The following is a 27,692-nucleotide window of genomic DNA, read 5'->3' as shown; positions in this document are numbered from 1 at the left end:
CCGTGTGTATCCTTTGGATGTAGAAGCTGGGTGTTTTTTCCCCATATCGGAAAAAAAAAAACTTGCCATGTGGAACAAGGACGACCGACATAACAAGAAGACTATGTTTGATACGGGTACTTGCAAAGTGTTCACGGTGGATGTCCGAAACGGCAATGCACCAGAGGTCATGTTCAATCCACAAGAGACAATTGGTCGCACCTTTCATGACTTCGATGAGCCTGGATTAGGACTGTTTGAGGAGAGCCTTGTGCCCGTGGCCCGTGGGACGCACAATTGAAGACATGGTCTTGTCGTCACCACAGACCAAGGCTTGGTTTGACGTCTTCAAGTGGATGCCGACGCGGTCTGTTGCCAACTTGACCTTGGTCTGCATGGCTTGGCGTGCCATGGTCAAGAATGATCATTTTATTCGGGCGCACGTTGTGAATGTAAATTTCAATAGAAGCCCTCGGATCATGATGATCAGCGATTCCACCTTTGGACGCTATAGGGATCTGCAGGACATTATTGACCTAGGTGGTGGAGGTACCCAGAACTCTACTTATCTTGTATGTTCGCAGCCATGTCATGGTCTGAATGCAGGGACATCACGTTCTCGGAGCTTTGTATGCAACCCTGTCAAGGGATACGTTGAGCGCATTGAGCTTGATGGTGTTGAAGACGGCACCTTCTTTGCTGGTCAAACCGGGTTGGGATACGACTCCAAGAATAACATACACGTGTTACCCGCAACAAAAAAAAAGAATAACATATACGTGCTAGCTAGTGCTTCTCACCTACACGCAGAAGGACTTCAAAAACAAGAGAGTACAAACTTGAGTGCAAACTACAGTACGTCAATGAACAAGAATGCCGTTTAGTTGACCCTCCTCCTAGACCTGAAGGAAAGACGACAAGAATGACATGATTCAGATACTGTAACGTGATGAGCTAATCGATTTGAAACGTTCCTATTTTGTCTCCTGCGCGAGAGAAAAAGTTCATCGAGCCAAGGCCGCTGCCTTCCCTGCAAGTTCGTCTCGCTTCACCCTGGGTCATGGCCGTCGTGGGAGCTAGATAAGCAGCTAAGCCAATTCAAAAAAAAATGGTCATTGGTCATGACTTAATACTGTTGTAGGTTGTGGCGGTCAGTGTGTTGTAGTTCGATCACGGGGGTGGAACACAGTTGAGTCTTGGTCGATTTTACAAAATGATTTCAGTTGTATCATTTAGCTCGATTACTTAGTACAAAAAAGTTGTAAACAAACAATGAATTGGGATTTTTTTATTATTATATCAGGAATCACATTGATTAAGTTAAAAAAAATATGAACTCTTGCACGGATCTCACAATCTTGTAACGTGACGAGCCTATCAATCTGAGACGTCCCTATTCTGTCTCCTGCGCTAGAGGAAAAACGTTCATCGAGCCGAGGCAGATGCATTCCCTGCAACTCTCGCTTCGCCATGCTTCATGGCCGTCGTGAGAGCTAGATACACAGATCAGGCTGTTGGTCCATGACTTAATACTGCTGTAGGATGTGGCGGTGAGTGTCTTGGGAGTTAGATCGCCAGAACGAACAGATGGAACCCAGTTGAGTGTTGGTCGATTTTACAGAATGATTTGTACTTATTTGAGGAATGTCAAGATAACTATAATTATCCGTCAATGCCTAGTATCACGTTGTCTTTCTATGATGGAGAACTGAATGCTCCCTGGTCATTTTGCATTTTTTTATTATACACATGTATAAATATTCACCGAGCTGCATCAATCAGTTCGATCACTTGGCACAAAAAACTTGAATTATTAAGTTTAAAAAAATATGAACTCTTGCACGGATCTCACAATCTAAAATAGGGTGACATGCAAACTAGTAGTGAAATAGGCAGCAGAAAAATTCCGACAATTGTTCAGCAACAGGCGAAGTACTCTACATTATATCATCAGGATGCAAAGTACGAAAAAAATAATAAGGAATGACTATGCAGCAACAGGCAGCAGTCCGTTGTGCCTGAGCAGCGGTTCAGGCGAGGGCTCCCGGCCTCGGAAAGAAACAAAAACCTACAAATATGTTCCAGCGTCAGTAGTGTGTCTTCCAGCAAATCAGAGACTAACAAATTTGCAGCATTAGTAGTGTGTCTTCGAGCAAATCAGAGACTAGCAATGTAGTGTAGTAAGGGGCCTAACCTCAAGCGGAGACTTTCCACCTCCGAGTGCAAGAACTGTGTCTCTGAACCGTCTCCCAGTTTCCTCGATTGCCTATACGGACAGGCATTCATCAGTATAGAAAATTAGGTAAGACAAACATTGCTAGCGTCAATCTCTTTTTATAAATATACTAAGGAGTATGTATTTGTTCAGAAAACCAATTTTGAACTTGGGAGAATATGCTCCTGGTACCCGAGAAAACATTTCAAAATGTCAAAAAAATCTGAACAAAATTTTGGCGCGTATATGTCGACATTATATGTATGCACGCCAAGTTTCGCAGAAAATTGACATTTTTGTGTCCTCTGCGAAAAAATATAAAGAAATGTCTTGTGAAAAGCTTTTTTTAAGCACCAAAATTTGTCTTTTTTGCACACAACACAAAAAATGTTGGTTTTCCGCGAAACGACGTTATGAGCACATATAATAGCGAGATGTACACGTCAATTTTTAGTTCAATTTTTTTTTACATTTTTAACTATGTTCAAATGTTTTTTTCAAAAAACAGGAGCATATGCTCCCGGGTGCAAAAACCTCTTGTCCGTATTTGTTTGGCAATCATGGAAGCAACATAAAAATAGATGTGGCGATATCTTCAGACGGTGTCCGTCAAAACGTACCTTCTCATTGTCCAGACCAGCATCTTCAAATGCTGAGAATGCATCAGCTGATAACACTTCAGCCCACTGTGAGGACATGAAAAGATACATTAGTCGTGTTTGCATGTCATGTCAAAGGGATACTCAGTACTGCGATGATAATTTACCTTGTAACTGTAGTACCCTGCTGCATAGCCACCTGCACATAGTACATGGTGTAAATGAAGAGTGAAATACATGATGAATTTACATGTTAGTTAAACCGTGGCTAACCTGCAAAAATATGGCTAAATCCACACAGGAATCTGTCCTCCGGCAGAGGAGCAAGAACTTGGGTTCGTTCTGCAACTTTCCGGTCAACATCATACACGGACACTGGTCCACTGGGATCATAAGTCGTATGCAGCTCCATATCTACACTAGCGAAACGTATCTGCAGAGAAACATGACAAAGATCAGTAACAACAAATAGTAAGGAAAAACAGATTAGATCATGGGATTCGCATGTTTATGTTAGAATGTTATTCCCCCATTGCTTTTAAGACAAGTAGGGAATCACTCGATCATGTGACAGTTCCTCAAACATGTGTCAGTGGTTAAAAATATGTCTACAAGATAAATATCCCCTGGAAGCAGTTGCAGATGGGAGAATGAAGGTAGATGGCTTCATAAACATTTGTATGCAACATGCCACCTCTCTTACATACAACATTTTTCTAGCCATAAACCTTTTTCTCCCATCAAGTAAATCTGGACATGTGAGTGGTGTCTGTTAGGGCATCTCCAACCGAGCGACCCAAACGGACACGCTGGGCCGTCCGTTTTGGGCCGTTTGGGTGGCCGAGCGAACGCGCAGACGGAGCCCCGCGTCCGCGCGTCCGTTTGGGTCGCGCGGTGCGCCCAACGCGGCACCGTATGGTATGTTTTTGTTTGTAAATTCACTATAAACATCAAATAAATTATAGAAAATATAGAAAATAGTTCAAATGCTCAAAATTTATTACACAGTACATTGTCCACGTAATCAATGATGAAGGATTATTCGAATAAAATGTAAAAACGTTACAAATGCTTTAGGCTTCGGGATTTCCTTCATCATTGTTGTTTGCAGCATTGTTGCCTACATGCTACCAGTCTACCACACATGCTCGATCAAATCAGCCTGCAGCTGATTGTGTACAGCTAGATCTCGAATTTCATGGTGTGCATGAAGAATGTCCTGAAATGATGCCGGACCACCTTGAGGAGTAACCAACTCTCCCTGGCCCTCCCAGTCATTATCAAAGAGTGAATCATCCCTCTCTACCTCAACAATCATGTTATGCATGATTACACAAGCGGTCATCACCTCCCACAGAGTTTGCACATCCCAGGCTCTGGCAAGGTGTCTGACGATAGCCCAACGAGCCTAACGAGCCTGGAGGATGCCAAACGCCCGCTCGACATCTTTCCGGGCTGCCTCTTGCTCTTTGGCAAACCTTGGCTCCTGCTCTGAGCTGGGTTTTCGGATTGTCTTCACGAGTGTAGCCCAAGGTGGATAGATACCATCAGCAAGGTAGTACCCCTTGGTGTAGTGGTGGCCATTGATCTCAAAATCCACATACGCTAGCCTATCAAACACCGGAGAGCGCTGCAGCACATTGATGTCATTGTGCGAGACAGCCATTCCGAAGAATGAGTGCCAAATCCATGTATCATGTGAAGCAACAGCTTCAAGAATGACTGTGCACCCCTCAGAATGACCGATGTATGCCCTTCTTCCACTCCCAATGCATGCAGTCTATGCTGCCAAGCATCCCAGGAAACCCCTGGAAGCGTTGATTGACAACAGACGAGCTGTGTCCTCTGCATTAGGTTGCCGGAGGTACTGTTCTCCGAACGAACCGATCACTGCTCTGCAGAACCTGTACATCGATTCCAAGCTGGTAGACTCACTTATGCGCGTGGACGAAATCACCAGCAACGCCATATGCGAGCATCCTAATCGCTACCGTGCATTTCTGGTACGAAGAGAGGCCTACCTTGCCAATTGCATCCACTTTCATGCAGAAGTAGTCGTCGTAGAGCTTGACGACATCCATTATCCGGCGGAACAACGGTCTGGACATCCGAAAACGACGGCGAAACATGGCCGGCGTGAACAATGCCTTGGGTTGGAAGTAGTCCGTGAAGAGTTGGTTGTGGCCGCGTTCTCTTTTGCGGTCCAAGGCGGCCGCGCGCCCCGGCAAGGACCCCCGGTGCACGGGGATCTGCGAGACAATGTGCTCGTGGATGATCAGCGCAGCGTCCGTGAAAAATTCGTCATCGGACTCCTCGTCTGACGACGTGTCGATGAAGTTCTTGAAGAAGTAGTTGTCGTCGCTGTCCACCATGATCTACAGATGAAAAGGGATAAATTTTAGTACGCCCATTTCATCGAACACCTAGCAGGCGGAGGCCATCCAATGCATCCGTAGGGACCTGCAGGCCATGGCCGTCTCGGCCGACTTGCGGTCTGGAAACACGGTGCATGAGAGCTCACCTCCGGCGGCAACGGCGCAGCTGCGAACGGCGGGAGGTCTCGCGACGGTGAGAGGACAACAGCGACGGCGACGGCGTCCTCCGACTCTGCTACGACGTGGCGAAAACAGCGCGGGGCCGCGAACTATGCTTCCGCCCCGCTTGCCGGCATCTTGACGACGGTGGCCGGCGTCAACAAAGCTCCCAAATCGCCGGTCCTTGGCTGGCGGCGGAGCGGCGGGAGATGTGTGCGAGGGGTTTGTATTTTTGGAGACAGACAGGCGGGCCAGGGGCGGACAAGGGGAGGACGCGAGTGTTGTTTAATCAGTTGCTAGTAGAGTAGTAGTAGCAAGTTTGCTTAGCCTCAAATAAGAATGCACTTGTATGTGCATGACTTAGTAGTAGTAGTTGGCTTAGTGTGAACAGAATCTGTGCATGACGGCTAGGACAGCAAGTAGAGCAAGTGGACACGATGGCAACAAGAACCTGCATCGCTGCAAGGAGATAAGCTGCAGGTGATAACTGCTAAAGCTGCAATGTGATAAGCTGCAGGAGATAAAAACTGCAGTGCAGGGGATATGACGGCTTGACATTTTGGCTTCCAACAGTCAAAGGTTCACACCTAGGATAGTTGTACGTGAGCTGTTCTATGAAGCTCACTACTAGTATAAATAAGCCCCATATGTATCAGTCCAGGACACCAAGTAGTAGAGGGAAACGCAGCAACTTTGAGCTGCTCCAAAGTACTTGTGTCACTTGTGGCCATGTGTGTGACGCATTAATAGCTCTGGTTTTTGGAGACAGACAGGCGGGCCAGGGGCGGACAAGGGGAGGACGCGAGCGACCAGCCTTCGGCGTCCGCGGCCACGCAAACTCGTCCCAGATTTGGACCGGGTTTGGGTCTTCCCGGACGCCGCGGCCATCCGTTTTTGGGATGGGTCCGCGCGCTGGGCCGCGTTTTTGTCCGGCTGGACCCATCCGGACGCACGGGCGTGGGATGGGTCGCCCCGTTGGAGATGCCCTTATTGATCCTTTTTCTGTGCCGCCATCGCCGGTCAGAATGCAAATGGACACGGAGGTCCGTGGTGTCCGTGTCCGTCAGAATAGCTAAACGGCTTCCGCAACGGGCCGCGTATTTTACACGGATTCTACGGACATGGCCTGCAAAGCCTGCCAGGCCCGTCTGTCCTGGAAACAGAGTATTTCGTCTCGGTCGATAACACAAGCAGCCACGCTCGTCACCATCGGGGTGGTGCCCTGCTCGTCGCCGCCAGCCTGCGCTCAGCTCGTCGCCGCCCTCCAACTACCTCGTCCCGGTGATCTCCTTTGAGCCGCCGAGGAGATCCTCGCAGGTCTCCGCCGCCGGGTGCCTAGGCGTCGGCCGCCGCCCGATTCCCTCCTCGCAGGTCTCTGAAGGTCTCCGCCGCCGGGCGCCTGGGCGTCGGCCGACGCCCAATTCCCTCCTCGTCGCTATCATGGCTCTCTGACCTGAGCACCCCCTCGGTCTGGGTGCGCTTCCCCTTGCCGTCTGCGGAGTAAGATGCGTCCAGTCCGTATGTCCAGCGGAAGTCCACCGACAGTTGAACCATTTTTTTGGCACGCTTGCTCAACTACCATAAAAGTGAAGCACGAGAAAATATTCCATACATTGTACGACATACTCTAAGGAGCATCGAGGAGGACATTTTTTTAATATAAAATAGTTAGTGGAGTACTTATTTCATATTCAAACGATGTCAAATATAATGGTTGTCAAAATATACTTCAGACGGGTCATAATCTTATGAGTTTTTTTAATATCTTGTGGTTATCTTTTTGATACACGTGAATTTTTACAACTATTGTATTGACACATTGGGAGAAAAAAGAGAGGCCGTAGCACCGCACGGGCATTCAACTAGTTGCAGAGGGGAGAATGAAGGTCGATGGCTTCAAAAACATGTCACCTTTCTTACAAACAAGAGTTCTCCAGCCATAATTTTTTTTCTCACATCAAGTAAATCTGGACACGTATATCTGAGTGGTTATATGTCCAGTTATCAAGTTCATGGACCTGTTTGACCTGACCAAACAAGTTTAAGGACATATAGTGCAATATACTTTACTGCATACTAATATGTACTCCCTCCACTCCATATTAGTTGGGAGTACAGCATGTAATGTAATCATTGCCTGACAGTACCAAATGATGATCAGAACATATGAAAGCATGAGAAACCAAGCCAACATACCTGACGGAGACTGAAGGAGCCAGCACGGAAATTCTTTGCAGCCACGAGCTTAGCATAAATTTCCTCTGGAAGAACTTCACCGGTTTCATAATGCTTTGCGATGCTCAAAAGAGTCTCCCTGTTACAGCAATGCAACAATTTATTAATTTTCCAGAATCGGGCAAGATTCAAGCTATAGACCACACAAGATAGATCCATCATACTTGTGATAGCACCAGTTTTCCATGAATTGAGAGGGTAACTCTACAGCATCCCACTCTATCCCACTGATACCAGCAACAAAGGCTTCATCTTGTGTGGTAAGCATATGCTGCAGCGCATGACCAAACTCATGGAACACAGTTTCAACCTGTAGAAACCATGTGGAGTAAACAAGTTCTGACTGTGCCTTGGATTGAATATGTACAACCGCCGTTCTACAATAAGTGTCGCAGATTTGTCTAGATTTGCGTGTATCTACACACTAACCGCGTCTAGATACACGCTATCCAGAATAATAGAGTGGTTATTTACTTGTTAGAACATATTATCACGTTTTAGAACATGTAAATAGAGTGGTTATTTACTTGTTAAGAATATCCAGAATAATATACCATACGAGTGTATTGCTTACCTCACGGAAGGTCATAAGACTGGGCTTATCGCCAACTGGTGGCATCTGATTACACACCATATGGGCAACAGGCAGCCTTACAGACGATCCATTGCGAGCGAGCACGCGACTACGAGAAAAAACCACATTCATCCAAGCCCCACCACGTTTTTCAGATGGTCTTGAATATGGATCGAAGTAAAAGTAAGCAACAGGACTATTGGAAGAATCCTTGACACAATAAAATTTGACATCACTATTCCAAACCTGAAAAGACAGTCACTGGTCACATTTGCAGAACATTTTACTTGTGTTAAGAGAATTGAGTTGATACTACTTACAGGAGCTAATCCATCTGCAGGCTCAACGTTTATACCAAATAGCTTATTTGCAAGACTGAAGAGGCCATCCATAACCTTGGGTAGGGCAAAGTAAGGACGCAGTGATTCCTGCAATGGCAGTACCAGTACTAAGTCAGCTGTAATATAATATCATCATGATGTGCAGTATTTTCTTTCTAGCAGAGTAAGTTTAATTCAGAAAATATATATTGGATAAGGTTTAGCAATAGAAATTGTATGCAGAGAAATGTAGTCAAAACAGTTCCGTTGGCAGACTAAAGAGAAACCTATCGACTTGCAACCAAAAAATTTGAAATATGCTTCTTGTGAAGTGAAGAAACAACCTCATCGATGTCATATTTAGATTCTCGTAGTCGTTCACTCCAGAAGTTAAGGTCCCAGTTTGCCAGATCATTGGCTTCTGCAGAACCAGAATCCTTCACAAAGGCTTTCAGGTCTTCCATATCTGCATTAATTACGATATTTGTGACATTGCAGTCTATTCCTTAAGTCTTAATAAAAAAAAAGATAAATTTGAAAATATTCGATGACAGAGGTATAGTACTGACGGATAGTTGCTCCTTTTGTTTGGGAGCTTAATAACATTTTATTTCAAGTCTTCTTTTGTATGAGAAAATATTTGATGACAGGTCAAATTAGACATAGTGCTACTGGCAGAACTGCCAAACACAGCCTCAAACATAAATAACAGAATAGCCATCCAAACTGTACCATAAATAACAGAATAGCCATCCAAACTGTACCTTTGGCTGCTACATGTCTACAAGATTGTAATAAAATAGGCAAAAAAAATTTTGGAACTCTGGCTACAAACAGGATGTTATTAATCTGTGATGTATATCAAAGAGAACAACTCGGCTGGTTGTACCTTGAACAGCATGATCCCAAGAAGCAGCCCGGATTTTCTCAAGAAGCTCTTGCACCCGGTCAACAGTTGCCATTTTCCGAGCCAAGCTTACCTTGATGATTGGCATCGTTAGCTAAAACACGATAGTAGTTGGCACTGTTTTAAATTAAAAGCAGTGGGGAAGAAGGTAAGCGTGCACACCTCAGCGTAGTTCTTGTAGCCAAGTAGTTTAGCCTTCTCTAGCCTCAACTTTAGGATCTGACTTATGATATCGGTGTTATCAAGATCTCCACTCGAGGCACGGGTTAGATAGGCACGATAAACCTCTTCACGCAGAGCTCTGTTCTTCGCATGTTGCATAACTGCCGAAAAGCTCGGCGCATCCAATGTAATGACCCAAGGTCCATTGTCGGCTGTAGCATTTTCATGACCCTACAAATTTTTCTTGTCAGCATACAAAGTAATGGTGGGGGAACTACTACGCTTCCATACTAGAATGATACTTGATAGCGCACACCTTTGACACGGCAGTTTGTGCTGCTAAGCCGAGGGCTGAAGCAGGCAAGCCATCGATTTGTTTTTTATCGGTAATCAATTTCTCAAACTTCTTTGTTGCATCTAGCACATTCTCACTGAACTTCTCTGTCAGCTTTTCAAGGTCCTGAAATAAATAAATCCAGCACTCCATTAACTGATATGCGTGAGCAAAAAGTGAATATGGTTGCGAACAAGGTTAGTGATAAACCACAATCTGCCAACATCTGATTATAATAACAAAGAACCTACTTGCTGGATCTGATTAAACTTGTCCCTCTGTTCATCCTCAAGTGCAACTCCACCAAGAACAGCATCTTTTATTTGGCCTGGTAAGGAAAAAAAGAAGAAGATGCTATTAGGAATCGAAAATGCAAAAGTAGCATGCACAGTGAAGGAAAATATTAAGAGGCAGCAGCCCTGAGAGATGGCAATACGAATGATTGGGTGTGGCTATAGAGAAGGAAGGAAGGTTACTACCTTGTACGACCCGCTTGCGAGCATCGCTTAGGCTGTCCCATTGTGAAGAGTTCCTGATGGCGTTGAAGGCTTGGTATATGGGCTTGCTCTGGCCGAGCCTGAGATAGAACTTGACCTTGTCTGGCTGTTGAGGTTCAAGATGGAGCGGGTCAGCTGGTGCATATGGAACAGGTTTTGATTAAACACATAAAACCACAGAGATACCATCACCCCCTCTTGTGATCCAGTCACCAGTAGCATCTATCTATCTATCTATCTATCTATCTCCACAACAATGAAACGAATGATCTGACGGCCTTGAGGTGGAAACGAGTTACTACCTGTACGTCCTCTACGGCTGCACGGAGGTCGGCCGAGTCCTTGACGGCCTTGAGGTGGTCGACGACGTTCCAGACAACGTCGAGCCTGTCGGTGATGCGCTCGAGCGGGACGACGAGCTTGTCCCAGACCGGCTCCACGCCCTTCTCCAGCGCCTCCAGCTCGCCCTCCTGCAGGCAGAAGGAGCGATCCAATCAGATCCAGACGAAGACGATGGAGTGCGAGTGTGCGCGGCAGGGCAGAAGCGATGGAGTGTGAGTGTGGGGTTACGAGGCGGGCGAGGAGGGTGCGGATCCCGGGGCGGACGTGGGCAGGCTGGACGGCGTCGAAGGGCGGGAAGTCGAAGTCGGCGAGGAGCGGGTTGTCGGTGTCCGCCATGGCGGAGTAGGCGGCGGAGCAGGTGGCGCGGGCAGAGGGGCGTGGGAGGGGGCAAAAGGCGCGGAGCGGGGAGGAGGATGGGAGGACGGAGTGGAGGAGGAGGAGGCGGTTGGCCGCTCGGCTAGGGTTAGGGTTTCGAGTCCGAGCGAGCGCGGGGGCGAGGAGGCGGGACACGGAGGAGGAGATGATGGGGAGCATGGCCACGAGGAAGAGGAAGAAGATGGGGCTGCGCTGACAGCGTGGGCCCATCGTTCCGTGTGGGCTTTGAAACCCCTACCATGGGCCGAGATATTATGTTCTTCTATCCTGTGGAATGGAATTTTGTTCCGCGCACCACCACCCACGCTGCCTCTGTCAAGTCTTTGCTTTATGATTCACTTGTTTACTCATGTCATTACCATTGTTTTGATCGCTGCATTCATTACATATGTTTACAAATAGTATGATCAAGGTTATGATGGCATGTCATTTCAGAAATTATCTTTGTTATCGTTTTACCTGCTCGGGACGAGCAGAACTAAGCTTGGGGATGCCGATACGTCTCCGACGTATCGATAATTTCTTATGTTCCATGCCACATTATTGATGATATCTACATGTTTTATGCACACTTTATGTCATATTCGTGCATTTTCCGGAACTAACCTATTAACAAGATGCCGAAGAGTCGCTTGTCGTTTTCTGCTGTTTTTGGTTTCGTAAATCCTAGTAACGAAATATTCTCGAATTGGACGAAATCAACGCCCGGGGTCCTATTTTGCCACGAAGCTTCCGAAGACCGAAGAGGAGTCGAAGTGGGGCCACGAGGCGCCGCCACCATAGGGCGGCGCGGCCCGGCCCCGGCCGCGCCGACCTATGGTGTGGGGCCCTCGTGTGGCCCCCCACGTTGCCCTTCCGCCTACTTAAAGCCTCCGTCGCGAAAACCCCGGTACCGAGAGCCACGATACGGAAAACCTTCCGGAGACGCCGCCGCCGCCAATCCCATCTCGGGGATTCGGAGATCTCCTCCGGCACCTCGCCGGAGAGGGGATTCATCTCCCGGAGGACTCTTCACCGCCATGGTCGCCTCCGGAGTGATGAGTGAGTAGTTCACCCCCGGACTATGGGTCCATAGCAGTAGTTAGATGGTTGTCTTCTCCTCATTGTGCTTCATTGTTGGATCTTGTGAGCTGCCTAACATGATCAAGATCATCTATCCGTAATGCTATATGTTGTGTTTGTCGGGATCCGATGGATAGAGAATACCATGTTATGTTAATTATCAAGTTATTACCTATGTGTTGTTTATGATCTTGCATGCTCTCCGTTATTAGTAGAGGCTCGGCCAAGTTGATGCTAGTAACTCCAAGAGGGAGTATTTATGCTCGATAGTGGGTTCATGTCTCCGTGAATGCGGGGAGTGACAGAAACCCCTAAGGTTATGGATGTGCTGTTGCCACTAGGGATAAAACATTGATGCTATGTCCGAGGATGTAGTTATTGATTACATTACGCGCAATACTTAATGCAATTGTCTGTTGTTAGCAACTTAATACTAGAGGGGGTTCGGATGATAACCTGAAGGTGGACTTTTTAGGCATAGATGCAGTTGGATGGCGGTCTATGTACTTTGTCGTAATGCCCAATTAAATTTCACTGTACTTATCATGACATGTATGTGCATTGTTATGCCCTCTCTATTTGTCAATTGCCCGACTGTAATTTGTTCACCCAACATGCTTTTATCTTATGGGAGAGACACCTCTAGTGAACTGTGGACCCCGGTCCATTCTTTTATACTGAAATGCAAATCTGCTGCAATACTTGTTCTTTACTGTTTTCTTGCAAACAATCATCTTCCACACAATACGGTTAACCCTTTGTTACAGCAAGCCGGTGAGATTGACAACCTCACTGTTTCGTTGGGGCAAAATACTTTGGTTGTGTTGTGCGGGTTCCACGTTGGCGCCGGAATCTCCGGTGTTGCGCCGCACTACATCCCGCCGCCATCAACCTTCAACGTGCTTCTTGACTCCTACTGGTTCGATTAAACCTTGGTTTCTTATCGAGGGAAACTTGCCGCTGTGCGCATCACACCTTCCTCTTGGGGTTCCCAACGGACGTGTCAATTACACGCATCAAGCAAATTTCCGGCGCCGTTGTCGGGAGATCAAGACACGCCGCAAGGGGAGTCTCCACTTCCCAACCTCTTTACTTTGTTTTTGTCTTGCTTTATTTTATTTACTACTTTGTTTGCTGCATTATATCAAAACACAAAAAAAATTAGTTGCTAGTTTTACTTTATTTACTGTCTTGTTTGCTATATCAAAAACACAAAAAAATTAGTTACTTGCATTTACTTTATCTAGTTTGTTTTATTTACTACCGCTAAAATGGCCACCCCTGAAAATACTAAGTTGTGTGACTTCACTAGCACAAATAATAATGATTTCCTATGCACACCTACTGCTCCACCTGCTACTACAAGTGGAATTCTTTGAAATTAAACCTCGCTTTACCGAATCTTGTTATGCGAGAGCAATTTTCCGGTGTTAGTTCTGATGATGCTGCTGCCCATCTCAATAATTTTGTTGAATTATGTGAAATGCAAAAGTATAAAGATGTAGATGGTGACATTATAAAATTAAAATTGTTTCCTTTCTCATTAAGAGGAAGAGCTAAAGATTGGTTGCTATCTCTCGCCTAAGAATAGTATTGATTCCTGGACTAAATGCAAGGATGCTTTTATTGGTAGATATTATCCCCCTGCTAAAATTATATCTTTGAGGAGTAGCATAATGAATTTTAAACAATTGGATAATGAACATGTTGCTCAAGCTTGGGAAAGAATGAAATCTTTGGTTAAAAATTGCCCAACCCATGGACTGACTACTTGGATGATCATCCAAACCTTCTATGCAGGACTAAATTTTTCTTCGTGGAATTTATTGGATTCAGCTGCTGGAGGTACCTTTATGTCCATCACTCTTGGTGAAGCAACAAAGCTTCTTGATAATATGATGGTTAATTACTCTGAATGGCACACGGAAAGAGCTCCACAAGGTAAGAAGGTAAATTCTGTTGAAGAATCCTCTTCCTTGAATGATAAGGTTGATGCTATTATGTCTATGCTTGTGAATGATAGGACTAACGTTGATCCTAATAATGTTCCGTTAGCTTCATTGGTTGCCCAAGAAGAACATGTTGATGTAAACTTCATTAAAAATAATAATTTCAACAACAATGCTTATCGGAACAATTCTAGTAATAACTATAGGCCATATCCTTATAATAATGGTAACGGTTATGCTAATTCTTATGGGAATTCTTACAACAATAATAGGAATACACCCCCTGGACTTGAAGGTATGCTTAAAGAATTTATTAGTACACAAACTGCCTTTAACAAATCTGTTGAGGAAAAGCTCAATAAAATTGGTATTCTTGCTTCTAAGGTTGATAGTCCTGCCTCTGATGTTGATCTTTTGAAATCGAAAGTTATGCCTAATAGGGATATTGAAAATAAAATTGTTACTACAGCAAATGCCATCCAAGTTAGAATTAATGAGAATATAAGATTAATGGCTGAACTGCGTGCTAGGTGGGATAGAAAAGAAAATGAAAAACTAGCTAAAGAGAAAATGTAGCTAAAGTTTGGACTATTACCACCACTAGCAATGCTAATGATTCACATGTTGCTGCACCTCCTACTATCAATGATAAAATAATTGGTGTTGGCAATGTTTCTACTCCTAGTGCAAAGCGCGCAAAATTACCTCGAAACCGCTAAAACCGTCGAAACCGCTCGTGATAAAACCGCTGAAATTTTTTCCAACCTTGGGGATGATAATCACATTGCTTTAGATTGTAATGATTTATATTTTGATGATTGCCACATCTCTGAAGTTATAAAGTTCTTACAAAAACTTGCTAAAAGTCCCAATGCTAGCGTCTGTAAACTTGGCTTTCACAAAACATATTACAAATGCTCTCATAAAAGCTAGAGAAGAAAAACTAAAACTTGAAACTTCTATTCCTAGAAAGCTAGAGGATGGTTGGGAGCCCATCATTAAAATGAGGGTCAAAGATTTTGATTGTAATGCTTTATGTGATCTTGGTGCAAGTATTTCTGTTATGCCTAAGAAAGTCTATGATATGCTTGACTTGCCACCAATGAAAAACTCGTTATCTGGATGTTAATCTTGCTCGATAATGCTAAAAAGAAACCTTTGGGGAGAGTTGATAATGTTCATATTGTGGTTAACAATAACCTTGTCCCCGTTGATTTTGTTGTCTTGGATATTGAATGCAATGCATCTTGCCCCATTATATTGGGAAGACCTTTTCTTCGAACCGTTAGTGCTACTATTGATATGAAGGAAGGTAATATTAAATATCAATTTCCTCTCAAGAAAGGTATGGAACACTTCCCTAGAAAGAGAATGAAGTTACCTTATGATTCTATTATTAGAACAAATTATGATGTTGATGCTTCATCTCTTGATGTTACTTGGGTTACACTTTCTGCGCCTAGCTGAAAGGCGTTAAAGAAAAGCGCTTATGGGAGACAACCCATGTTTTTACTACAGTATTTTTGTTTTATATTTGAATCTTGGAAGTTGTTTACTACTGTAGCAACCTCTCCTTATCTTAGTTTTATGTTTTGTTGTGCCAAGTAAAGTCTTTGATAGTAAAGTAAATACTAGATTTGGATTATCGCGCAGAAACAGCATTTCTTTGTCTGTCACGAATCTGGGTCTAATTCTCTCGTAGGTAACTCAGAAAATTAAGCCAATTTACGTGAGTGATCCTCAGATATGTACGCAACTTTCATTCAATTTGGGCATTTTCATTTGAGCAAGTCTGGTGCCCTAATAAAATCCATCTTTACGGACTGTTCTGTTTCGACAGATTCTGCCTTTTATTTCGCATTGCCTCTTTTGCTATGTTGGATGAATTTCTTTGATCCATTAATGTCCAGTAGCTTTATGCAATGTCCAGAAGTGTTAAGAATGATTGTGTCACCTATGAACATGTTAATTTTTATTGTGCACTAACCCTCTAATGAGTTGTTTCGAGTTTGGTGTGGAGGAAGTTTTCAAGGATCAAGAGAGGAGTATGATACAATATGATCAAGGAGAGTGAAAGCTCTAAGCTTGGGGATGCCCCGGTGGTTCACCCTCGCATATTCTAAGAAGACTCAAGCTGTCTAAGCTTGGGGATGCCCAAGGCATCCCCTTCTTCATCGACAACATTATCGAGTTCCTCCCCCGAAATTATATTTTTATTCCGTCACATCTTATGCACTTTGCTTGGAGCGCCGGTTTGTTTTTGTTTTTGTTTTGTTTGAATAAAATGGATCCTAGCATTCACTTTGTGGGAGAGAGACACGCTCCGCTGTAGCATATGGACAAGTATGTCCTTAGGCTCTACTCATAGTATTCATGGCGAAGTTTCTTCTTCGTTAAATTGTTATATGGTTGGAATTGGAAAATGCTACATGTAGTAACTCAAAAATGTCTTGGATAATTTGATACTTGGCAATTGTTGTGCTCATGTTTAAGCTCTTGCATCATATACTTTGCACCCATTAATGAAGAAACACTTAGAGCTTGCTAATTTGGTTTGCATATTTGGTTTCTCTAGAGTCTAGATAATATCTAGTATTGAGTTTTGAACAACAAGGAAGACGGTGTAGAGTCTTATAATGTTTACAATATGTCTTTTATGTGAGTTTTGCTGCACCGTTCATCCTTGTGTTTGTTTCAAATAACCTTGCTAGCCTAAACCTTGTATCGAGAGGGAATACTTCTCATGCATCCAAAATCCTTGAGCCAACCACTATGCCATTTGTGTCCACCATACCTACCTACTACATGGTATTTATCCGCCATTCCAAAGTAAATTGCTTGAGTGCTACCTTTAAAATTCCATCATTCACCTTTGCAATATATAGCTCATGGGACAAATAGCTTAAAAACTATTGTGGTATTGAATATGTACTTATGCACTTTATCTCTTATTAAGTTGCTTGTTGTGCGATAACCATGCTTCGGGGACGCCATCAACTATTCTTTGTTGAATATCATGTGAGTTGCTATGCATGTCCGTCTTGTCTGAAGTAAGAGAGATCTACCACCTTAATGGTTGGAGCATACATATTGTTGGAGAAGAGCATTGGGCCGCTAACTAAAGCCATGATTCATGGTGGAAGTTTCAGTTTTGGACATATATCCTCAATCTCATATGATAATAATAATTGTTGCCACATGCTTATGCATTAAAGAGGAGTCCATTATCTCGTTGTCCATGTTGTCCCGGTATGGATGTCTAAGTTGAGAATAATCAAAAGCGAGAAATCCAAAATGCGAGCTTTCTCCTTAGACCTTTGTACGAGCGGCATGGAGGTACCCCATTGTGACACTTGGTTAAAACATGTGTATTGCAATGATCCGGTAGTCCAAGCTAATTAGGACAAGGTGCGGGCACTATTAGTATACTATGCATGAGGCTTGCAACTTGTAAGATATAATTTACATAACTCATATGCTTTATTACTACCGTTGATAAAATTGTTTCATGTTTTCAAAATAAAAGCTCTAGCACAAATATAGCAATCGATGCTTTCCTCTTTGAAGGACCATTCTTTTTACCTTTATGTTGAGTCAGTTCACCTATCTCTCTCCATCTCAAGAAGCAAACACTTGTGTGAACTGTGCATTGATTCCTACATACTTGCATATTGCACTTGTTATATTACTCTATGTTGACAATTATCCATGAGATATACATGTTACAAGTTGAAAGCAACCGCTGAAACTTAGTCTTCCTTTGTGTTGCTACAATACCTTTACTTTGATTTATTGCTTTATGAGTTAACTCTTATGCAAGACTTATTGATGCTTGTCTTGAAGTACTATTCATGAAAAGTCTTTGCTTTATGATTCACTTGTTTACTCATGTCATTACCATTGTTTTGATCGCTGCATTCATTACATATGTTTACAAATAGTATGATCAAGGTTATGATGGCATGTCACTTCAGAAATTATCTTTGTTATCGTTTTACCCGCTCGGGACGAGCGTAACTAAGCTTGGGGATGCTGATACGTCTCCGACGTATCGATAATTTCTTATGTTCCATGCCACATTATTGATGATATCTACATGTTTTATGCACACTTTATGTCATATTCGTGCATTTTCCGGAACTAACCTATTAACAAGATGCCGAAGAGCCGCTTGTCTGTTTTCTGCTGTTTTTGGTTTCAGAAATCCTAGTAACGAAATATTCTCGGAATTGGACGAAATCAACGCCCAGGGTCCTATTTTGCCACGAAGCTTCCGGAAGACCGAAGAGGAGTCTAAGTGGGGCCACGAGGCGCCGCCACCATAGGGCTGTAGGATAACGTTGCATAGAAAACAAAAATTTTCCTACCGCGAACACGCAATCCAAGCCAAGATGCAATCTAGAAGACGGTAGCAACGAGGGGTATCGAGTCTCACCCTTGAAGAGATTCCAAAGCCTACAAGATGAGGCTCTTGTTGCTGCGGTAGACGTTCACTTGCCGCTTGCAAAAGCGCGTAGAAGATCTTGATCACGATCGGTTCCGGCGCCACGAACGGGCAGCACCTCCGTACTCGGTCACACGTTCGGTTGTTGATGAAGACGACGTCCACCTCCCCGTTCCAGGCGGGCAGCGGAAGTAGTAGCTCCTCTTGAATCCGACAAGCACGACGGCGTGGTGTCGGTGGCGGTGTAGAAGTTCGGCGGAGCTTCGCTAAGCAAACCGGGCAATATGAAGTGGAGGAGCAAAGCTAGGGTTTGGGAGGGGGTGGCCGGCCACTCAAGGGGGGCGGCCAAGCTATGGTCTTAGGGGTGGCCGGCCCCCTCCCTTGGCCCCTCATTATATAGGTGGATCCCAAGTGTTGGACTCCACCTTCCTTGGTGGTTTCTTCCGGACTTTTCTAGAACCTTCTAGAACCTTCCATAGAACCTTCCGCGACATTTTATTCACATAAAATGACATCCTATATATGAATCTTATTCTCCGACCATTCCGAACTCCTCGTGATGTCCGGATCACATCCGGGACTTCGAACAAATATTCCAACTCCATTCCATATTCAAGAACTACCATTTCAACATCCAACTTTAAGTGTGTCACCCTACGGTTCGTGAACTATGCGGACATGGTTGAGTACTCACTCCGACCAATAACCAATAGCGGGATCCGGAGATCCATAATGGCTCCCACATATTCAACGATGACTTTAGTGATCGAATGAACCATTCACATACGATACCAATTCCTTTTGTCACGCGATATTTTACTTGTCCGAGGTTTGATCTTCGGTATCACTCCATACCTTGTTCAACCTCGTTTCCTCGACAAGTACTCTTTACTCGTACCGTGGTATGTGGTCTCTTATGAACTCATTCATATGCTTGCAAGACATTAGACGACATTCCACCGAGAGGGCCCGAGAGTATATCTATCCGTCATCGGGATGGACAAATCCCACCGTTGATCCATATGCCTCAACTCATACTTTCCGGATACTTAATCCCACCTTTATAGCCACCCATTTACGCAAGTGGTGTTTGGTGTAATCAAAGTACCTTTCCGAGTATAAGTGATTTACATGATCTCATGGTCGTAAGGACTAGGTAACTATGTATTGAAAGCTTATAGCAAATAACTTAATGACGAGATCTTATGCTACGCTTAAATGGGTGTGTCCATTACATCATTCATATAATGATATAACCTTGTTATTAATAACATCCAATGTTCATGATTATGAAACTAATCATCCATTAATCAACAAGCTAGTTTAAGAGGCATACTAGGGACTTCTTGTTTGTCTACATATCACACATGTACTAATGTTTCGGCTAATACAATTATAGCATGACATATAAACATTTATCATAAACATAGAGATATAAATAATAACCACTTTTATTATTGCCTCTAGGGCATATCTCCTTCAGCTCTCCCACTTGCACTAGAGTCAATAATCTAGATTACATTGTAATATACCTAACACCCATGGCATTCTGGTGTTGGTCATGCTTTGCCCTAGGGAGAGCTTTAGTCAACGGATCTGCTACATTCGGATCGGTGTGTACTTTGCAAATCTTTACTTCTCCATCTTCGATGTACTCGCGAATCGAGTGGTAACGCAGCTTGATATGCTTCAGCCTCTTGTGTGACCTTGGCTCTTGTGCATTGGCGATGGCACCCATGTTATCACAAGTAAATGATTAATGGGTCCAATGCACTAGGAACCACACCGAGCTCTACAATGAACCTCTTCATCCATACCGCTTCCGATGAAGCCTCCGAAGCCGCTATGTACTTCGATTCCGTTGAAGACTTCGCCACCGTGCATCGCTTCGAGCTTGCCCAGCCTATCGCAAAGCACCATTCAATATAAACACGTACCCGGATCGTGACTTAGAGTCATCGTGGATCGTTGTTCCAACTTGCATCGGTGTAACCATTTACAACGAGCTCTTGGTCACCTCCATAACAAAGAAACATATCCTTAGTTCTTTTCAAGTACTTTAGGATATTCTTGACCGCTGTCCAGTTGTTCCATTCCCGGATCACTTTGATATCCGCTAGTCAAACTAACAAGCATGTGCTATATCCGGTCTAGTACATAGCATGGCATACATGATAGATCCTATCGCCGAGGCATAGGGGATATTACTCATCCTTTCTCTTTCTTTCGTCGTAGCCGGTCCTTGAGTCTTACTCAAGACCTTGCCCGGTAACATAGGTAAGAACCCTTTCTTACTTTCGTCCATTCTAAATTTCTTTAGAATCTTGTCCAGATATGTACTCACGATAGCCCTATTAGGCGTCTTGATCTATCTCTATAAATCTTGATGCCTAATATATACGATGCTTCACCAAGGTCTTTCATTGAAAAACTATTATTCAAATAACCTTTTACACTCGCTTAATAGTTCTATATCATTCCCAATTAATAATATGTCATCTACATATAATATCGTGAATGCTACGTAGCTCCCACTCACTTTCTTGTAAATACGAGCCTCTCCATGACACCGTATAAACCCAAAGTCTTTGATCACCTTATCAAAGCGTCGGTTCCAACTTCTTGATGCTTGCTTCAGTCCATAGATTGAACGCTGAAGTTTGCATACTTTGTCAGCATTTTTAGGATCGACAAAACCTTTGGGTTGTACCATATACAACTCTTCCTCAATGTCTCCATTAAGGAACGCCGTTTTGACATCCATCTCGCCAAATCTCATAATCGAAAAATGCAGCTATTGCTAACAAAATCCTCACAGATTTTAGCTTCGCTACAGTGTGAGAAAGTCTCATCGTAGTCAACTCCTTGAATTTGTCGGAAACCCTTTGCGACAAGTCGAGCTTTATAGACAAGTAATATTACCATCAGCATCTGTTTTTCTCTTGAAGATCCATTTATTCTCGACAGCCTTTCGGCTATCGGTAAGTCTACCAAAGTCCATACTTTGTTATCATACATGGATCCCATTTCGGATTTCATGGCTTCTTGCCATTTGTTGGAATCTCGAGCTCATCATCGCTTCTTCATACGTCGCAGGGTCCTCATTATTGTTATCCACAATCATGACATTTAGACAAGGATCATACCAATCAGAGTGGCACGTTCCCTTGTCGATCCGCGAGGTTCGTAGTTTCCTCGTTCGAAGTTTCATGATCATTATCATTAGCTTCCTCTCGTTGCCGGTGTAGGCGGTACATGTACAACTTCCGGCATCGCGCTACTCCGATCAACGAGTATAGATTCATCAATCTCATCGAGTTCTACTTTTCTTCCAAGTCACTTCTTTAGTGAGAAATTCTTTCTCAAGAAAGGTTCCGTTCTTTGCAACAAATATTTTGCCTTCGGATTTGTGATAGAAAGTATACCCTATAGTTTCCTTAGGGTATCCTATGAAGACGCATTTCTCCGCTTTGGGTTCTAGCTTGTCCGGTTGTAACTTCTTTACATAGGCTTCGCAACCCCAAACTTTCGAGAACGACGACTTAGGTTTCTTATTAAACCATAATTCATACGGTGTCGTTTCTACGGATTTTGATGGTGCTCTATTTAAAGTGAATGCGGCTGTCTCTAATGCATAACTCCAAAATGATAATGGCAAATCGCAAGAGACATCATAGAACGAACCATATCTAAGAGAGTTCGATTACGACGTTCGGATACACCGTTTCGTTGTGGTGTTCCCGGCGGTGTCAATTGTGAAAGTATTCCGCATTTCTTTAAATGCATGCCAAACTCATAACTCAGATATTCACCTCCACGATCAGATCGTAGAAATTTTATCTTCTTGTTACGTTGATTTTCTACTTCACTTTGAAATTCCTTAAACTTCTCGAAAGTTTCGGATTTATGTTTCATGAAATAGATATACCCATATCTACTCGGATCATCTCGTGAAGGTTAGAACATAACGATAACCACCGCGCGATGCTACACTCATTGGTCCGCACACATCGGTATGTATGATTTCCAATAAGTCAGTAGCTCGCTCCATCATACCGTAAAATGGAGTCTTAGTCATTTTTCCCATTAGACATGCTTCGCATCTATCAAGTGACTCAAAGTCAAGTGATTCAAGTAATCCATCAGTATGGAGTTTCTTCATGCGCTTCACTCCAATATGACCAAGACGACAATGCCACATATAAGTAGAATTATCATTCAATTTAATTCGCTTAGCATCAATGTTATGTATATGCGTATCACTACTATCGAGATCTAACAGAAATAAGCCATTCTTTTGTGGTGCTTGACCATAAAAGATATTATTCATAAAAATAGAACAACCATTATTCTCGGACTTGAATGAATAACCGTCTTGCATTAAACAAGATCCAGATATAATGTTCATGCTCAACGCGGGTACAAAATAACAATTATTTAGGCTTAAAACTAATCCCGAAGGTAGATGTAGAGGAAGTGTGCCGACAGCGATCACATCGACTTTGGATCCATTTCCAACGCGCATTGTCACTTCATCTTTCAGTAGTCTTCGTTTATTCTTTAGTTCCTGTTTCGAGTTACAAATATGAGCAACCGAACCAGTATCAAATACCCAGGTACTAGAACGAGAACCAGTGAGATAAACATCTATAACATGTATATCTGATATACCTTCTTTCTTCTTCTTGACAAGGCCGCTCTTCAGATCAGCCGATACTTGGAGCAATTACGCTTCCAGTTGTCCCTTCTCCTTGCAGTAATAGCACTCAAGATCGTGCTTAGGGCCGTTCTTAGGTTTCATAGGAGGCGTGGCAGCTTTCTTGCCACCCTTCTTGAATTTTCCCTTAGACTTGCCCTCGTTTCTTGAAACTAGTGGTCTTGTTGACCATCAACACTTGGTGCTCTTTCTTGATCTCAATCTCAGCAGCTTTTAGCATGCCAAAGAGTTCAGGTAACTCCTTGTTCATGTTCTCGCATATTGTAGTTCATCACAAAGTTCTTGTAACTTGGTGGCAGTGATTGAAGGACACGATTAATCCCCGACCTGTTAGGAATCACTATTCCCAAGTCACCGAGTTTCTTCGCATGCCCGGTCATGGCGAGCATGTGCTCACTAATGGAGCTGCCTTCTTCCATCATACAGCCGAAGAAATGTTTCGATGCTTCATAGCATTCCACGGCCGCATGAGTCTCGAAAATAGTCTTTAACTCTTTCATCAACTCATGAGGATCGTGGTGCTCAAAACGTTTTTGAAGATCGGATTCTGCATCGCACAGGATGGCACACCGAACTTGAGAGTACCGAGTTTTCCGAGTCTCGTAAACAGCCTTTACTTCATCGGTTTCGGCTTCGCAGGAGGGTCACCTAGCGGTGCATCAAGCACATATTGCGGATTTCCGCCGCAGAGGAAGATCCTCACATGACGGAACCGCCGGTGAAGTTGCTACCGTTGCTCTTAAGCTTTTCTTTCTCTAGGAACTCGGTTAAAATTGATTGGGGACGCCATCTCTACAACATATATTTGCAATAGTTTAGACTAAGTTTATGACAAATTGAGTTCAAATTTTAATTCAATATAATTAAAAATCTAGGTGAACTCCCACTCAAAACAATATCCCTCGCATTGTCTTAGTGATCACACGAACCAAATCCACCACACCATAGTCCGATCATCACGAGACAAGGTGTAATTTCAATGGCGAACACTCAAAGTGTTCATCATATCAATCATATGATTCATGCTCTACCTTTCGGTATCACGTGTTCCGAGACCATGTCCGTACATGCTAGGCTCGTCAAGGCCACCTTAGTATCCGCATGTGCAAATCGGCTTGCACCCGTTGTATGCACTTGTTGATTCTATCACACCCGATCATCACGAGATGCTTCGAAACGACAAGTCTTGGCAACGGTGCTACTAAGGATGAACACTTTATTATCTTGAGATTTTAGTGAGGGATCATCTTATAATGCTACCGTCGCGATCTAAGCAAAATAAGATGCATAAAAGGATTAACATCACATGCAGTTCATATGTGATATGATATGGCCCTTTTGTCTTTGCGCCTTTGATCTTCATCTCCAAAGCACGGACATGATCTCCATCATCTTCGGGCATGATCTCCATCATCGTCGGCGAAGCACCAAGGTCAATGGCGCCGTCTTCATGATTGTCCTCCATGTAGCAACTATTACAACTACTTTGAAATACTACTCAACATGAAATTTAAAGACAACCATAAGGCTCTCGCCGGTTGCCACAATACAATAATGATCATCTCATACATATTCATCATCACATTATGGCCATATCACATCACCAAACCCCGCAAAAACAAGTTAGACGCTCTCTAATTTGGTTTGCATATTTTACGTGGTTTAGGGTTTTCGATATAGATCTAATCTACCTACGAACATGAACCACAACGTTGATACTAATGTTGTCAATAGAAGAGTAAATTGAATCTTTACTATAGTAGGAGAGACAGACACCCGCAAAGCCTCTTATGCAATACAAGTTGCATGTCGAACGAGGAACAAGTCTCATGAACGCGGTCATGTAAAGTTAGTCCGAGCCGCTTCATCCCACTATGCCATAAAGATGCAAAGTACTCAACTAAAGATAACAAGAGCATCAACGCCCACAAACCATTGTGTTCTACTCGTGCAACCATCTATGCATAGACACGGCTCTGATACCACCGTAGGATAACGTTGCATAGAAAACAAAAATTTTCCTACCGCGAACACGCAATCCAAGCCAAGATGCAATCTAGAAGACGGTAGCAACGAGGGGGTATCGAGTCTCACCCTTGAAGAGATTCCAAAGCCTACAAGATGAGGCTCTTGTTGCTGCGGTAGACGTTCACTTGCCGCTTGCAAAAGCGCGTAGAAGATCTTGATCACGATCGGTTCCGGCGCCACGAACGGGCAGCACCTCCGTACTCGGTCACACGTTCGGTTGTTGATGAAGACGACGTCCACCTCCCCGTCTCCAGCGGGCAGCGGAAGTAGTAGCTCCTCTTGAATCCGACAAGCACGACGGCGTGGTGTCGGTGGCGGTGTAGAAGTTCGGCGGAGCTTCGCTAAGCAAACCGGGCAATATGAAGTGGAGGAGCAAAGCTAGGGTTTGGGAGGGGGTGGCCGGCCACTCAAGGGGGCGGCCAAGCTATGGTCTTAGGGGTGGCCGGCCCCCTCCCTTGGCCCCTCATTATATAGGTGGATCCCAAGTGTTGGTGTCCAAGTCTTCGAATAAGACCCGAAACCAAAACCTTCCATAGGAGGGGGCAAACCTAGCCCAACTAGGACTCCCACCCAAAGGTGGGATTCCCACCTCCCATGTGGGGTGGCCGGCCTCCTATGGTGGAGTCCACTTGGGACTCCACCCCCACTAGGGCTGGCCGGCCATGGAGGTGGAGTCCCTTGTGGACTCCACCTTCCTTGGTGGTTTCTTCCGGACTTTTCTAGAACCTTCTAGAACCTTCCATAGAACCTTCCGCGACATTTTATTCACATAAAATGACATCCTATATATGAATCTTATTCTCCGACCATTCCGAACTCCTCGTGATGTCCGGGATCACATCCGGGACTTCGAACAAATATTCCAACTCCATTCCATATTCAAGAACTACCATTTCAACATCCAACTTTAAGTGTGTCACCCTACGGTTCGTGAACTATGCGGACATGGTTGAGTACTCACTCCGACCAATAACCAATAGCGGGATCCGGAGATCCATAATGGCTCCCACATATTCAACGATGACTTTAGTGATCGAATGAACCATTCACATACGATACCAATTCCTTTTGTCACGCGATATTTTACTTGTCCGAGGTTTGATCTTCGGTATCACTCCATACCTTGTTCAACCTCGTTTCCCGACAAGTACTCTTTACTCGTACCGTGGTATGTGGTCTCTTATGAACTCATTCATATGCTTGCAAGACATTAGACGACATTCCACCGAGAGGGCCCAGAGTATATCTATCCGTCATCGGGATGGACAAATCCCACCGTTGATCCATATGCCTCAACTCATACTTTCCGGATACTTAATCCCACCTTTATAGCCACCCATTTACGCAAGTGGTGTTTGGTGTAATCAAAGTACCTTTCCGGTATAAGTGATTTACATGATCTCATGGTCGTAAGGACTAGGTAACTATGTATTGAAAGCTTATAGCAAATAACTTAATGACGAGATCTTATGCTACGCTTAAATGGGTGTGTCCATTACATCATTCATATAATGATATAACCTTGTTATTAATAACATCCAATGTTCATGATTATGAAACTAATCATCCATTAATCAACAAGCTAGTTTAAGAGGCATACTAGGGACTTCTTGTTTGTCTACATATCACACATGTACTAATGTTTCTGTTAATACAATTATAGCATGACATATAAACATTTATCATAAACATAGAGATATAAATAATAACCACTTTTATTATTGCCTCTAGGGCATATCTCCTTCAAGGGCGGCGCGGCCCAGGCCCTGGCCGCGCCGACCTATGGTGTGGGGCCCTCGTGTGGCCCCCCACGTTGCCCTTCCGCCTACTTAAAGCCTCCGTCGCGAAAACCCCAGTACCGAGAGCCACGATACGAAAACCTTCCGCAGACGCCGCCGCCGCCAATCCCATCTCGGGGATTTCGAGATCTCCTCCGGCACCCCGCCGGAGAGGGGATTCATCTCCCGGAGGACTCTTCACCGCCATGGTCGCCTCCGGAGTGATGAGTGAGTAGTTCACCCCTGGACTATGGGTCCATAGCAAGTAGCTAGATGGTTGTCTTCTCCTCATTGTGCTTCATTGTTGGATCTTGTGAGCTGCCTAACATGATCAAGATCATCTATCCGTAATGCTATATGTTGTGTTTGTCGGGATCCGATGGATAGAGAATACCATGTTATGTTAATTATCAAGTTATTACCTATGTGTTGTTTATGATCTTGCATGCTCTCCGTTATTAGTAGAGGCTCGGCCAAGTTGATGCTAGTAACTCCAAGAGGGAGTATTTATGCTCGATAGTGGGTTCATGTCTCCGTGAATCCGGGGAGTGACGTAAACCCCTAAGGTTATGGATGTGCTCGTTGCCACTAGGGATAAAACATTGATGCTATGTCCGAGGATGTAGTTATTGATTACATTA

The 27,692-nt window shown here is 43.9% G+C and overlaps 1 protein-coding gene across 1 annotated transcript; it reads right to left on the bottom strand.

Moving 5' to 3' along the window:
* Positions 1-1,770: 1,770 nt before the first annotated feature.
* LOC124693525 (probable cytosolic oligopeptidase A) lies at positions 1,771-11,290 on the bottom strand. The gene is made up of 17 exons (XM_047226997.1): positions 10,927-11,290; positions 10,659-10,826; positions 10,339-10,462; positions 10,111-10,187; positions 9,842-9,985; positions 9,526-9,756; positions 9,346-9,436; positions 8,801-8,922; positions 8,457-8,564; positions 8,137-8,382; positions 7,727-7,872; positions 7,524-7,641; positions 3,067-3,226; positions 2,961-2,992; positions 2,815-2,880; positions 2,174-2,245; positions 1,771-2,047 (listed from the first exon to the last, which is right to left on the bottom strand). Exons 1-17 carry the CDS (start codon positions 11,281-11,283, stop codon positions 1,967-1,969), a joined length of 2,343 nt encoding a protein of 780 aa, XP_047082953.1. The 5' UTR covers positions 11,284-11,290; the 3' UTR covers positions 1,771-1,966.
* Between the last annotated feature and the right edge of the window lie 16,402 nt (positions 11,291-27,692).

Source organism: Lolium rigidum, chromosome 2 (assembly GCF_022539505.1).
Source record: "Lolium rigidum isolate FL_2022 chromosome 2, APGP_CSIRO_Lrig_0.1, whole genome shotgun sequence".
In the NCBI taxonomy this organism is placed as follows: Eukaryota; Viridiplantae; Streptophyta; class Magnoliopsida; order Poales; family Poaceae; genus Lolium; species Lolium rigidum.
Note: the sequence above shows the minus strand (reverse complement) of the source record. Positions and strands in the feature narration are given on the sequence as shown.